General features: G+C 45.7%; 1 protein-coding gene across 1 annotated transcript in view; it reads left to right on the top strand.

Moving 5' to 3' along the window:
* Positions 1–13,589, top strand: part of abcf2a (ATP-binding cassette, sub-family F (GCN20), member 2a) — a 61,174-nt gene extending 47,585 nt beyond the window's left edge. Inside the window, exons 13-15 of the mRNA XM_041190146.1 lie at positions 5,682–5,810; positions 7,256–7,459; positions 12,492–13,589. Of these exons, the coding sequence (XP_041046080.1) occupies positions 5,682–5,810; positions 7,256–7,459; positions 12,492–12,629 (471 nt within the window). The 3' untranslated portion in view covers positions 12,630–13,589. The remainder of the gene's footprint in view (positions 1–5,681; positions 5,811–7,255; positions 7,460–12,491) is intronic.
* Positions 13,590–14,993: the final 1,404 nt, after the last annotated feature.

Below are 14,993 nucleotides of genomic sequence, written 5' to 3'. Positions count from 1 at the left end.
AGTTTTGGAAGAGTGAGTCTGGAAGCAGCAGATGTAGGGATGAGGATTTCAATGGTTCAGCCCAAGGCCAGCTGGAGGAAACTTCAGCTCGTCTGTCGATTGTCGGACAAGCAGTCTAACATTGTCAGTAGGGGGGAGATGTGGGTGGTGCTGAGTTCTAGCTGGGTGCTGTCAGTGTGCTTGTGGAGGCTGGAACTAAAGTCAGTACTGTAATAAAAAAGGAATAAAACCTGACGGACCACCCGGCATTGACCTAAGTCAACTGGAAACAACAACAGCAATCTCAGCCCTGTCAACCCTGCAAAGTCCTCCTTACTAACATCTGGGGGCTGGTGCCAAAAGTGGGAGAGCTATCTCACAGACTGGTCAAGGAACAGCCTGACACAGTCATACTGACAGAATCATATCTTACAGATAATGTCCCAGACACCACCATCACCATCCCCGGGTATGTCCTGTTCCATCGACAGGATAGGCCCAGCATAGGTGGCAGCACAGGGGTATATAGTCAGGAGGAAGTTGCCCTGGGGAGTCGTCAACATTGTTTCTAGACCTCATGAAGTCTCGTGGCATCAGGTCAAACATGGGTAAGGAAACCTCCTGCTGATTACCACCTACTGCCCTCCCTTAGCTGATGAATCAGTGCTCCTCCATGTTGACCATCACTTGGAGGAAGCACTGAGGGTGGGAGAGTCACAGAATGTACTCTGGGTGGGGGACTTCAATGTCGATCACCAAGAGTGGCTCGGTAGTGCCACTACTGACCGAGCTGGCCAAGTCCTAAAGGATATAGCTGTTAGACTGGGTCTGCAGCAGGTGGTGAAGGAACCAACTTGACCTCATCCTCACCAACCTGCCTGCCGCAGATACATCCGTCCATGACAGTATCAGTAGGAGTGACTGTCACACAGTCACTGTGGAGACGAAGTCCTGTCTTCACATTGAGGATACCCTCCATTGTGTTGTGTGGCACTATCACCATGCTTAATGGGATAGATTTCAAACAGATCTAGCAACTCAGATTGGGCATCTATGAGGCGCTGTGGGCCATCAGCAGCAGCAGAATTGTACTCGAACACAATCTGTAACCTCATGGCCCAACATATCCCTCACTCTACCATTACCGTCAAGCCAGGGGATCACCCGTGGTTCAATGAAGAGTGCAAGAGGGCATGTCAGGAGCAGCACCAGGTATACCTAAAAATGAGATGTCAACCTGATGAAGCAATAACACAGGACTAGTTACATGCCAAACATCATATGCAGCAAGTGATAGACAGGGCTAAGCGATCCGATAAGCAAATGATCAGATCGAAACTCTGCAGTCCTGCCACATCCAGTCGTGAATGATGGTGGACAATTAAACAACTCACTGGAGGAGGCTCCACAAATATCCTCATTCTCAATGGGGGAGCCCAGCACATCAGCGCAAAAGATAAGGCTGAAGCATTTGCTACAATCTTCAGCCAGAAGTGCCGAGTGGATGACCCATCTCAGCCTCCCCAGCATCACAGATGCCAGTCTTTAGCCAATTGGATTCACTCCACGTGATATCAAGAAACTGCTGAAGGCACTGAATACTGTGAAGGTCATGGGGCCTTACAATATTCCGGCAATAGTACAGAAGACTTGTGCTCCAGAACTTGCCGCGCCCCTTGCCAAGCTGTTCCAGTACAGCTACAACACTGGCATCTACCCGGCTATGTGGAAAATTACCCAGGTATGTCCTGTACACAAAAAGCAGGACAAATCCAACCTGGTGTTTTACTGCCCCATCAGTCTACTCTCTATCAGTAAAGTGATGGAAGGGGTCATCAACAGCGCTATCAAGCGGCACTCGCTTAGCAATAACCTGCTCACTGACACCATGTTTGGATTCCACCAGGGCCACTCAGCTCCTGACCTCATTACAGTCTTGGTTCAAACATGGACAAAAGAGCTGAACTCCTGAGGTGAGGTGAGAGTGACTGCCCTTGACATCAAGGCATCATTTGACCGAGTGTGGCATCAAGGAGCCCGAGCAAACCTGAGTTAATTGAAATCAGGGGGAAAACTCTCCGCTGGTTGGAGTCATACTTAATACAAAGGAAAATGGTTGTGCCCTCTCCTTGGATTCACCCAGTTCTGCTGAAGGGTCATGAGGACTCGAAACGTCAACTCTTTTCTTCTCTGCCGATGCTGCCAGACCTGCTGAGTTTTTCCAGGTAATTGTTTTTGTTTTGGATTTCCAGCATCCGTGGTTTTTTGTTTTTATCATATGGTTGTGGTTGTTGGAGGTCAGTCATCTCAGCTCCAGGACATCACTGCAGGAGTTCCTCAGGGTAGTGTCCTCGGCCCAACCATCTTCAGCTGCTTCATCAATGATCTTCCTTCCTTCATAAGGTCAGAAGTGGGGATGTTCACTGATGATTGCACAATGTTCACCATTCGTGACTCCTCAGATACTGAAGCAGTCCACGTCCAAATGCAGCTAGACCTGGACAATATCCAGGCTTGGGCTGTAAAGTGGCAAGTAACATTCACACCACACAAGTGTCAGGCAGTGACCATCTCTAACAAGAAAGAATCCAACCATCGCTTTCTGATGTTCAATGACATTACCATCACTGAATCCTCCACTATCGACATTCTGGGGGTTACCATTGACCAGAAACTGAATTGGACTAGCGATATAAATATGGGGCTACAAGACCAAATCAGAGGCTGGGAATCCTGAGATGAGTAACTCACCTCCTGACTCTCCAAAGTCTGTCCACCATCTGCAAGACTCAAGTCAGGAGTGTGATGGAATACTCCCCACTTGCCTGGGTGAGTGCAGCTCCCACAACACTCAAAAAGCTTCACACTGTCCAGGACAAAGCAGCCCACTTGATGGCACCACATCCACAAAAATTCACTCCCTCTACCACCGACATACAGTAGTAGCAGTGTGTACCATCTACAAGATGCACTGCAGGAATTCACCAAGGCTCCTTCAACAGCACCTTCCAAACTCACGACCACTACCATCTAGAAGGACAAGGGCAGCAGACACATGGGAACACCACCACCTGGAAGTTCCCCTCCAAGCCACGCACCATCCTGACTTGGAAATATATCACCGTTCCTTCACTGTCGCTGGGTCAAAATCCTGGAACTCCCTTCCTAACAGCACTGTGGGTGTACCTACACCACATGGACTGCAGCGGTTCAAGAAGGCAGCTCAACACCACCTTCTCAAGGGCAACTGGGGGTGGGCAATAAATGCTAGCCCAGCCAGCGAAGCCCACAAACCAATGAATAAAATGAATTTTTAAAAATTACAAAAAATAACTTTGAGTAGCACATTAACAGGCCATTCAGATCACCTCGTCTCTGCTGGTGTAGCTCCACATGAGCCCCCATCCATCTCTCTCCATCTAATTCCTTCAGCACAGCCTTCTATTCCTCCTCAAATGCTCTAATATTCACTTCAACTGTTTATTGTAATAGTGGTTTCTACTCTCCCTGGGTTTCTCCTGAATTCCTTTTTTGATGTAGCAGTTTTGGACTCCCCAACAAATAGGAATGTTTCTGTCTGCTCTCTTGAAACCTCTTCTTCAACTTAGCATTATTTAAAAATAAATGAAATAATTAGGTCATCCCTCAATCTTCTCTCCTCGAGGAAAGAGCCTCAGCCTGTTGAGTCTTTCCTGATAGTTATCACCACTTGGCTGTGGTATCATTCTTGCAACTTCACTGGGGTTTAATATTTACATTAGGAAGGATTAGAAGATCAGTGAGGAATTCAGCCCTTGTTAAAAAGCTGATGCTGCCTTTGAAGATAACTTCATCAGAACTTTCTAAAACTAGCTGAAACATTAACTCTGTTTCTCTCTCCCCAAAAGCTGCCTGAGCTGCTGAGTACTTCCAGCCTTTTCAGTATGATTTCTCCTTTTCAAAATCCCTTGCTACTGAATTCCAGAATCATTACTGAACTCAACATCAGTCGCCCTTTGGTGGTTTTACTGGACAGGCCTTGGCTTAACGTGAAATTGCTTTGTTGCCATCGTTAAGTTTAAATTTTCTTGATGTTGTGTTGGGCTGAGTGTTTTGGCTTCTAACATACTGAGGTCGAGGCCAGGTATGTCTGACATTAGAAGCCCCCCCCCCCAGCTGGAGGCTGCAGCAGCAGAGAACAGCACAAGGATCGCATCAGCCACCTGTTACATGGGCTGATGTGATGGGCCTGAGTTCATGGGGAGGATGTAGAGAATCCGAGGTCCACACTGTCTCTCCCTCCCCAGCTGTTGGAGCTCTCTGTGGGATTCCGGTGAGGATTGGTCTCTGTTCCCAATGACTGCCTGCAACGTTTATCATGTGTAAAAGTCAAGTTTCTAAGACTAAATTTTTCACCAAAAAGTAGGGTGTCAATTTTTACATGAGTAATATTTCAGGGGTTGAAATCCACCCTCTCCCATTGTTTCACTATCGCAGTGTTGCTGGGGCGGAGATTGTTCTGCCACTCCCACCCCCAAAAGTAGCTCAAAAAGAGCTAAGTAGTATTTTAAATTGTTGAATTTTTATTTCTAAATATCCTCCATGGAGATGGACGTTAATTCGTGTGCGCTAAGTTCATCAAATTTATCAAACAAACAAAAGCCATTGTACACATTTATACAATTTCATTCACTATTTTTCATGACCACTTGTCTTCACTCACGCTGTTTTCTCTCCAACTTTGCTCACCGTTTGACTGGCTGCAATGTCAAAGTTCAAGGGAGTCTCATTCATGGCACCCGATACAGGCCAATCTATATCCATTCGTCTGTCGATGTTTGATTATAAACCACTGAAATGTGATAAGCCTGTCATTAAATTCTGCCGGGAGACGCTGAGAAATCTTGGTCTTCTGTCACAGTACAAAATTGTTCCTCTTCATAAACCTGGTACACCACCCAAGACTGGCTTTGAAATCTGCAATGTCTAATTTTCTTGCTTGTTTCAGGAAAAAGATTCGGATAGATCCGCAAGAAACCGAGTCCATTCTGGGTATTTTCACTGGTGTATTTTGTAACTTCATTTTCCAACTGCAGCCACATGCTAGATTTTCTCTGTCTGAACAGCCTAAGCTGTGTAGAGAGCTTCCTCTAATCTCTAACGTTCTCGTCAAAATCTTGAATTCTCCATCTGCTGCACAATTATTTGTCTGCTGTCCAATCTCAATTACTTTAAGTTTGAACTGGGCTGTGTATCTGCTGTTCCTTCTTGATGCCACGTTGCCATGTTAGAGGGTGGGATTGGTGGGAACGCAGCATGCACCAGTGAGGTGGTGGCCTTGACAGCACGTGTTGACTTACACTGACATAAGGAGCTGAACAGCCGCCTTCAATGGTTTGCTACTCTCTAATTCTATCGATGAGTAGGTTTGCACCAGGGTGAATTTGATTTCAGCAGTGAGTGGGCAGTAAGTCAGAGTTTGGAATTTTGGCCAAAAGTCCGGGGTCGACTTTTACAAGAGATTGAATCATTACTCCAGTATGTACGGTAACTATGAAGGAAGGCTTGAGTAAAAACATTGAAATATGGCAGCTGGTTCAGCAAGTTCTATGTCTTAAGGAATCTAGAGCGCGGAATGACTTCTGAGGTTCCTGTTCCTGGGAATTTCGATCCTCTGAAATGTTGTAACACTTGTCTGTCTCTCCCTCCTTCCTGTCTCCCAGCACTTGCAAGATCAGTTGGACCTGGATCTGTCCCCATTGGAGTACATGATGAAATGTTATCCAGAAATCAAGGAGAAGGAAGAAATGCGGAAAATTATTGGGCGCTATGGGCTCTCTGGGAAGCAGCAGGTATGTATCCTGGGCACCGTTTGGATGGAGCGGGGAGGGTGGTGGTGGCTGGCTGGTGCTCAATGGCGGCTGGGGGCTGGGCGCTCGGGCCCCTGGTGCGAGGGGGAAGATCAGGCACGTGGGGAGAGTGTGGTGGTTTTGCAGGGTGATTGGGCCGGCACCCTGGGCAATCGGCTGGGTCTGGCCAGCACCTCTTCAGTTGCCATGTTTTGCAATATGTTGATGCCTAGGCAGGCATGAGGTTCCTAGTTTTCTGTTTCGCAATTACCCTGTGGTAGGTTTTCCTCAAACCCCACCAGTGTTCACACGCTGACTTGTCTTTTGAGTGCTGACCCTGATTGAATTTTTTTAAATATATTCGTTAATGGGAAGTGGGCATCAATGGCTAGGCCAGCATTTATTGCCCTTCCCTAATTGCCCTTGTTCAGAGGGCATTTAAGAGTCAACCACATTGCTGTGAGTCTGGAGTCACATGTAGGCCAGACCAGGTAAGGATGGCAGATTTCCTTCCCTAAAGGACAATAGTGACCCAGATGGGTTTTTACAACAATCAACAATGTTTTCATTGTCACCATCAGATTTATAGTGGATTCAAATTCTAACATTTGCCGTGGCGGGATTCAAACCCAGGCCGCCAGAGCATTCCCCTGTGTTTCCGGCTTACCTGTCTAGTGACAATACCACAGTACCACGACGCCACCACCTCCCCTGAATCCAGCATTGTCTGTATTTACTGTGCTGAGATGTAACCCCCTCTTTAACTGAAAGCTATTGTTTCCCATAATCAGGACCTGAGTCTTTAACCTAACACTACTGGTTCCTGTAACCAGGAGCTCCCCACTTTAGTCTCCTGTTGAGGGTTTCATTGGGGTTTGTGTGGGCAATATGTGGGAGATTGGGGGGTTAGTCGGGGGGGGGGTGTTGGATAGAAAGTGTGATTTTAACCTGATGGGGCTGAATTTCAAACATGTTTCCCGTAGTGACAGGCTGGTGTCTTAGCCACTGAACCATTAACTCCCTACTGTCTCCAGATTTTCACCTTTCAACACAGAAATTATTAATGGCTGTTGGGGGTATGTGGGGGAGGATTGTGAGAGGGTGGGAGGTGTTAATGTATCCCAGTGAGGGTTCCTGTCCATTTCCATGCTGCGGGTTTCAGTAACACGGGATACTCCTAGTCAAGGCACATTGATTTTTCTGAGCATCTCTTGGTACTGGCTGGGTTTGCTTTGCCACACTGCCTTTGAACTGGAAATGGAAGTCATTAGTTGTGTGAACTGGCTGCTTGTCATTCAGGTTGGGGAGAATTAGTTTTCAGAGATTCCTTGCTGGGATTTGGGAAGCTGGAACCAGTGAGTGCCGCCAGCGTAAAAGTCTGAATTCCCACTTATGTTTTTCCACTCTGCAGAATTGTGGGGAATACCCTGACTCCCTTTGTGTTCCAGGTGAGCCCTATCCGAAACCTCTCTGATGGACAGAAGTGCCGTGTGTGCTTTGCCTGGTTGGCTTGGCAAACCCCACACATGCTCTTCCTCGACGAGCCTACCAACCATCTGGACATTGAGACCATTGATGCCCTGGCTGATGCCATCAATGAGTTTGAGGGCGGGATGATGCTCGTCAGCCATGACTTCAGGCTCATCCAGCAGGTAAATGTTTGTCTTGTTTCTGTCCTCACTCACCTGCCACATCAAATGGCCTCTTTATCCTGTCTCTACCTCTCGCTGTTGGAAGGGACATCCCAATATTTGGTCTGTCTTTCATCTCAGTGCTGCCCAATAATTGGCCAGGACCCAACTACCTCAGTCATCAAGATAAAAGCAAAAAAAACTGCGGATGCTGGAAATCCAAAACAAAAATTAAAATAGCTGGAAAATACGGAGAGGAACACAGTTAACGTTTCGAGTCTGTGTGATCTTTCAACAGAACAGTTCTGATGAAGAGCCATATGGACTCGAAATGTTAACTGTGTTCCTCTCCGCAGGTGCTGCCAGACCCGCTGAGCTTTTCCAGCTATTTTTATTGTTGTTTTGTACCTCACTCATCAGTCTGGCAGGTGCAACAAATGATTAGAAAGGCAGATTGTTGGTATTTATTATAAGGGGAATTGAGTATAACAGTAGAGAAGTGTTGCTACAGCTATATGGAATCTTAATTGAACCACATCTGAAGTACTGTGTACAGTTTTGGACTCCTTACAGTTCAGAGAAAATTCATGTGACTGATTCCTGGGGTGAAGGGATTGTCTTATGGGGAAAGGTTGGATAGGCTGGACCTGTATCCGCTAGAGTTTGGAAGAATGACAGGTGATCTGATTGAAACATATAAGATCCTGAGGGGACTTGACAGGGTGGATGCTGAGAGTATGTTTTCTCCCTTATGGGATAATTTGGAACTAGGGGACACAGTTTAAAAATAAGGGGTCTCCCATTTTAGACTAAGAGGAGGAGAAATTTCTTCCAAGGGTTGTTAGCCTGTGGAATTCTCACCCTTAGAGAGCAGTGGAGGCAGTGTCATTTGAATTTATTCAAGGGTGAGTTAGACAAATTTTTGCTTAACAAAGGGTTATGGGGGGCAGACAGGAGTGGAGTTGAGGCTATAGTCAGATCAGCCATGATTTTATCAAATGGCAAAGCAGGCTTGAGAGGCTTTTTAAAATTCATTCATGGGATGTGGGCTTCGCTGGCTGGGCCAGCAGTTATTGCTCATCCCTAGTTGCCCTTGAGAAGGTGGTGGTGAGCTGCCTTCTTGAGCCGCTGCAGTCCATGTAGTGTAGGTACACCCACAGTGCTGTTAGGGAGGGAGATCCAGGATTTTGACCCAGCGACAGTGAAGGAACGGTGATATATTTCCAAGTCAGGATGGTATGTGGCTTGGAGGGGAACTTGTAGGTGGTACTGAATGGCCTATTCCTGTAACTAAGCTTTTTGTCTTTGTGTTGAGTTTGCCTTGGGTGTTGAGACAGTGCCCAAAGTTATTGCCCTATAATATATTAGAGGATTAGAGCAGCCCAATAGTGAGCTGAACTCAATTAGCAGGTATTGCCTGCATGACTAACCAAGGTGAGGTTCAAAGAAAGCACATTTGGCCCAGACTACTCCCTCGTTACACAGGGAAAATATGTTCTTAGACCATAAGATTTAGAAACAGAAGTACGCTATTCAGCCCATCAAATCTGCTCCACCATTCAATGAGATCATGGCTGATCTGATAATCCTCAACTCCCCTTTTGTGCCTTTTCCCCATAACCCTTGATTCCCTTAGATTTTTAAATCAGTATCAGCCTTGAATACACTTAATGACCCAGCCTCTACAGCCCTCGGCGGTAAAGAATTCCACAGATTGACTACCCTCTAAGAGATGAAATTCCTCCTCATCTTTGTTTTAAAAGGGTGACCCCTTACTCTGAGATTATGCCCTCTGGTCCTAGACTCTCCCACAAGGGGAAACAACCTCTCAGCATCTTCCCTGTCAAGCCCCCTAAGAATCTTAAATCTTTCAATAAGGTTGCCTCTCATTCTTCTAAACTCCAATGAGTACAGGCCCAACCTACTGAACCTCCCATAAAAAAATCCCTCCATACACGGGATCACCTTAGTAAACCTTCTCTGGAATGCTAGTATATCTTCCCTTAGATAAGGGGACCCAAACTGTTCACAGTATTCTAGGTGTGGTCTAACTAGTACCTTGTATAGTTGTAGCAGATTTGTCTATTTTTATACTCCATTCCCTTTGAAATTGCAACTTACCTGGGTCAGATCCATTCTTACCCCATTGAAGTTGGCTTTCCCCAGTTAATTATTCTTACTCTTACTTGAAATCTTTGCACACTCGCTACAATCTTCTGTGCAATTATTAAATGTGAGGTGAAAGCAAACCTCTTTCCTTGGTTCTGTATGAAAGAAAATAGCTCATAACAGTGACTCAAAAGTCAAACTTATTTTGAGGTAATGGATAGAGGAAGATTCCTGGGCAGGTGATTGGCTGCTCAAAGATAGCAGACATTCATAACCTAAAGAGGGCTACATGAAATTGCTCTCCTTGACGTTTTTGGGTTGCATTACGCCCACTGTAAGAGCTATTGGGGTAATTTGGGCTCTGCACTTTGGACAGGAGCTTTGACCCCTGGAAGGGGTGTGTTGGAGAATCTGGGTTTGTGCATGGTAACTCATTGTTCCCCACAAAGCATGGAATTGCTGAATGATCCTTTTGCCTGCATTAGTGACAGGAACAGTGTTGGGACCCTTGCTTTTCCTGATATATATATATTTTAAAAAGACAGAGACAAGTTGTTGGAATGGGTGGACAGGTGGCAGATGAAATTCACTGTGGAGAAATGTGAAGTGATTACTTTTTGGTAGGAAGGACATGGAGAGACGATGTAAAATAAAGGATACAACTCCAAAGAGGTTGCAGGAGCAGAGGGACTTGGGTGTAGTATATGTGTATAAGTCAGGATAGGTTGAGAGGATGGTTAATAAACCATACAGCATCCTGCACTTCATTAAGAGGGACGTAGAGTACAAGAGCAAGGAGGTTATGTTAAACTTGTATAAAACCTAGGTTTATCCTCAGCTGGAGTATTGCATTCAGTTCTGGGTGATGCTCTTTAGAAAAGATGTGAAGGCATTGGAGAGAGTGCAGAAAATATTCACAAGAATGGTTCCAGGGATGAGGAACTTCAGTTCTGAAGATAGATTGGAGAAGCTAGGACTGTTTTCCTCGGAGCAGAAAAGGCTGAGATTTGACTGAGGTATTTAAAATCATGAGGGGTCTAGACAGTCGATAGCAAGAAACTGTTCCCACTTGTGAAAGGATCGAGAATGAGACAGCACAGATTGAAAGTACTTTGCAAAAGAAGCAAAAGTGACATGACTTTTCTACACAGCGGTTGGTTAGGATCTGGAATGCACTGCATGAGTTGTGTGGTGGAGGCAGGTTCAATCGAGGCATTCCATAGGGCATTAGACTGTTATCTGAAAGGGAAGAATGTGTGGGGGGTATGGGGAGAAAGTGGGAGAATGGAACTAGGCGAATTGTTCATTCAGAGAGCCAGTGCAGACACAATGGATCAAATGACCACCACCTGTGCTGTAACAATTTTGTGATTATATTCTTCCTTCATTATGAGGTGATTCTGACACTTTACAATAAACAACTTGTATTCGTAGAGATCCTTTAATGTAATAAAACAAGGGCCTTCACTGTAGCTCTCTTATGACACTGAACCACAATAAGGAGATATGAGGGCAGATGACCAAAAGCTTGATCAAAGAGGTGCTGATCGGAGCTTGCTGTATGTTGCTAGCTGCGTGAGCTTGCATTGGAGACCAAGCAGAGAAAAGTCACAATGTTATTTGAAAGATTAGAGCAGCTTGAGCAGTTCAGTTTTGAGAAAAATGTTAATGGGATGATGGCACTGTGACATATAAAATATTAACCGATTGCTTAAAAGTTGGCCTGTGCAGGACATTAGAGAAATAAGGTTGAGGGAAGATTTATAGAGGTGTTCCCATTAGCTGATGGTACAAGGATCAGGGAATTCAACCTGGAAAAGTGAGGTAATGCACCTGGGAAGGGCTAACAAGACAAGGGGTTATGAATGGTAGGAGCCTGGAAACCACTGAAGATCAGAGGGACCTTGGTGTGCATATTCACAGATCCCTGAAGGTAACAGGGCAGGTAGATAAGGTGGTTAAGAAGGCGTATGGGATACTTTCCGTTATTAGCCGAGGCATACAATACAAGAGCAGAGGGGTTATGCTGGAACTGTATAAAATGCTGGTTAGGCCACAACTGGATTACTGTGTGCAGTTCTGGTCACCACATTATAGGAAGGTGTATAAGATTATGAGGAGCATAGATAGGGTGGATAGGAAGGCACTTTTTCCATTTAGTAGAGGGGTCAGTAACCAGGGGCCATAGATTTTAAGGTAAAAGGTAGAAGGTTAAGAGGGGAGTTGAGACCTTCTTTCACCCAGAGAGTGGTGGGAGTCTGGAACTCACTGCCTGAAACAGTAGTTGAGTCAGAAACACTCATAATGTTTAAGAAGTATTTCGATATTCCTTTGCGTTACCATAGCCTCCAGGGCCATGGGCCAAGCGCTGGAAAATGGGATTAATGTAGCCAGATCTTTGTTGATTGGCGCAGACATGATGGGCCGAATGGCCTCCTGTGCTGTAAACGTCTGAGTCAGGGAAGATGGATTTAAGGTTTATGGAGAGAGATGCAGGAAGAACTTTCTTATGCAGCGAGTGATAATGATCTGGAACTTGCTGCCCTTGTGGGTGGTGGAAGCAAAGACAATGATTTCCAAAGGAAATTGGATGGGCACTCAAGGGAAATAAATTTGCCGGGTTATGGGGTTGGAGCAGGGGAATGGGACTGACTGGATTGTTCTACGGAGAGCTGGCGTGGACTCGATGGGCCAGATGGCTGCCTTCTGTGCCGCAGAGACACTCCTCCTAAATTAGGAGAGAGTAAATTTTAAACTGAGCTGAACTGGCATGTGATAAAGGTTTGGAATCCGCTGGGGTGTGGGGAGTTCAGGATGGAGGCAGATGAGCTTGATGGGCTGAAGTACCTTTCCTTGAAAACTTGATTTTTTTTTTTTTCCTCTGGCCGGTCTGCAAGGGATTTCTCTCTCCGGTTTGGTTACAAAATTCTGATTTCTCTTTCAGGTTGCTCAGGAGATCTGGGTGTGTGAGAAGCAGACAATCTCCAAGTGGCAAGGGGGGATCCTATCATACAAGGAACATTTGAAGTCCAAGATGCTTGGTGACAACCCTCAGAGCAGCAAGAAGACTCCCAGTGTCTGAAAGATTCTCAGCAATTTGGCATCAACATGAAGCGAAATTCTTAAAACCATTACAGATCATTCTTTTTCAAATCCAGGTGGCTTGACACAGCAGTGTGGGCGAGGCTGAGTTCTAAGCATGCTAGACAATTGAAATCGAATGCAAAGAATAAATTGCTGTTCATACTATTAGCTTACTGATCCTAGGGGCTGTCATCTTCACCTGCTTGGGGATAGTGGGTAGGAGGTTTTAAAACTAAAACACAGCCCAATGCTCGTTCCTATACTCCCGTTAAATATTGGGGGATTTGTCTGCTCACCTTATCCTGGTGAGGTAGGCGCTGCCTCTCTCTCATCCCTTATGTCCTGCTGGAGCATCACCGCCATTCAAAAACTTGTGTACAAAAATCTGGCCCACCTCAAATATTTTGGACCACTGCCCTGCATGAACATTCATCCTCTGCACCAACACTGATGGTTACTTAGGGTTTTACCCACAGCCGTAACCAAACACAGCCCTCGACCTGCTCCTTTCTCATTGTCTTGAGTCAGTTTATCCCCTTTGACTGAAGGTTACAGGGGGTTTGCTGTGAGCTGGGCATTGTGAATGCTGGGCTACTTAGTGTTTCTCTCATTAACTTTGTGGCCTCTTCAGTACTCAATAACCCGGCAAGGTTGCTGTAGTTTGCCAAGAAACACATTTCTTCCCTTTTTCTTGGGTCCCAACCACAGTCCTATGCACGTGCTGTAGGAGCCCAGGTGGAGAGCTGAGCTTACTCTACTGTCCCCACCGTGCTGTTTGGCTTTGGGTACAGGACATTGTGTATGTTATGCAGAGGACAGCTGCTCCGTTAATGCATAAAGTTTAAACCCATGTTTCCTGTCCACTTTCCCTTTCCCTCCCTCAAAGTAGGTGGTTATAAACTGCGCCACAGATTATGATGCTGATGGCTAATTCTGATTAAAGCTCAGATTAATATTGTTCCGAGTATTGTGTTCATTTTTGCATTGATGCTTTAATTTGCTTTGTTGGAATATCTTCTCCAGCAGCCTGACTGAGGGGCTCCCGAGAGAAGTTCTAGGACAGAACCTTGAACTCTGTTTATTTATTTTGTGTATTGTGCACTGTGGGAGCCTTGACTGTACTTAACCCCAGCCCAGATGGACGAGGTTGCCATTTAACCCTCTGGAGGATCTGTTATATACATCCTTATTCCAAATTTCCCCTTACAGAATATGGCAGATCTCTCCACTTTTTTGTTTTGCACCATGTGAAAGAATGAAGCCTGTTGAAGATTCACAGGGTTTAAATCCATATTGTGATCTGTGTCCCTTAAAAGATTGTTTAAAATTGTAGGATACTTTCCTTTTCCAGAAGTGGGGTGGGAGAAATGGCTCACTAACTCAAGGTGTTACCTGCTGGTGAACCCCCGATTGCTTATGCACCACCCTTGACAGTGGCCATCGGGTCTGTACAGTACTGTTGTTCAGTGTGGGTTTCTGGGTTCTATGCATGCTGCCCTCCTACGATACATCTGGGGGGTCCCCATTCCACTTGCTGCTGAAAGTGAGCTGTCAGCTCAGTGCAGGAAGACCCCACCAGCGATGCTTCTGAAGCTGCTTCAGGCTGGGGAAGAGAGCAAGCACGGTGCTGTAGTAAATGTCTCCAGTTTGTGGTATATTCATAAGAGGTCTCTGTCTCTTGATGGCAGATAGGTCATAAGAATAGAGAATGTGGAACTGCAGGACCCCTTATTTGGTATTCTGAGCAGTGCTGAATTGACACACACCTACCCCTTGTTAGATGTTGCATGTACCCATCCCACTCCTCCAAAAGCTTCTTTTGATAAAATAAACTACAATCAAATTTAGTTTAGACAAAACGAGCAACAATTCGGTGTCCAATGTACTGAAAGGGGCAGGTTGTTTAAAACTCACCTCTTCATCTCGGAATTCAAAGTTGTTTCAAAGGTATTGGCATCCTTCACTTGACTGATGGAGCTTCTTTGAGCACCTCATCTTCAAAGGTGCTCCTGTGGCTATATTTCCCTAAAATGTGTACGCTTGGAGATTGAGAAGGTTTTGGATACTTTCCTTCACCTGGCAGGTGTTTTTGGATTTTGAGGTTTGATTGCAGCCCTGGTGGTCACAGGGTCTTTCTGTCCAGTTCTTTTTCCTTACCCCTTTGCCCCCCTGCTCCACACTCTTTCCCCCCTCCCCCTCCACCCCAATACACACATACATACACACACACACACACACACTGTGGTTGACATGGTGTTGTTTTGCTTCTCTTCCTCCCAGCCCAACCCCAGTTGGGCTCTAACTCCCCAGTTAAAGGGGGTGAGACAGCCTTCTCTGTGGAGTCAGGTTCAGTACATCCCCT

The sequence above is a fragment of the Carcharodon carcharias genome, chromosome 6, assembly GCF_017639515.1.
Source record: "Carcharodon carcharias isolate sCarCar2 chromosome 6, sCarCar2.pri, whole genome shotgun sequence".
NCBI lineage: Eukaryota > Metazoa > Chordata > Chondrichthyes > Lamniformes > Lamnidae > Carcharodon > Carcharodon carcharias.
Note: the sequence above shows the minus strand (reverse complement) of the source record. Positions and strands in the feature narration are given on the sequence as shown.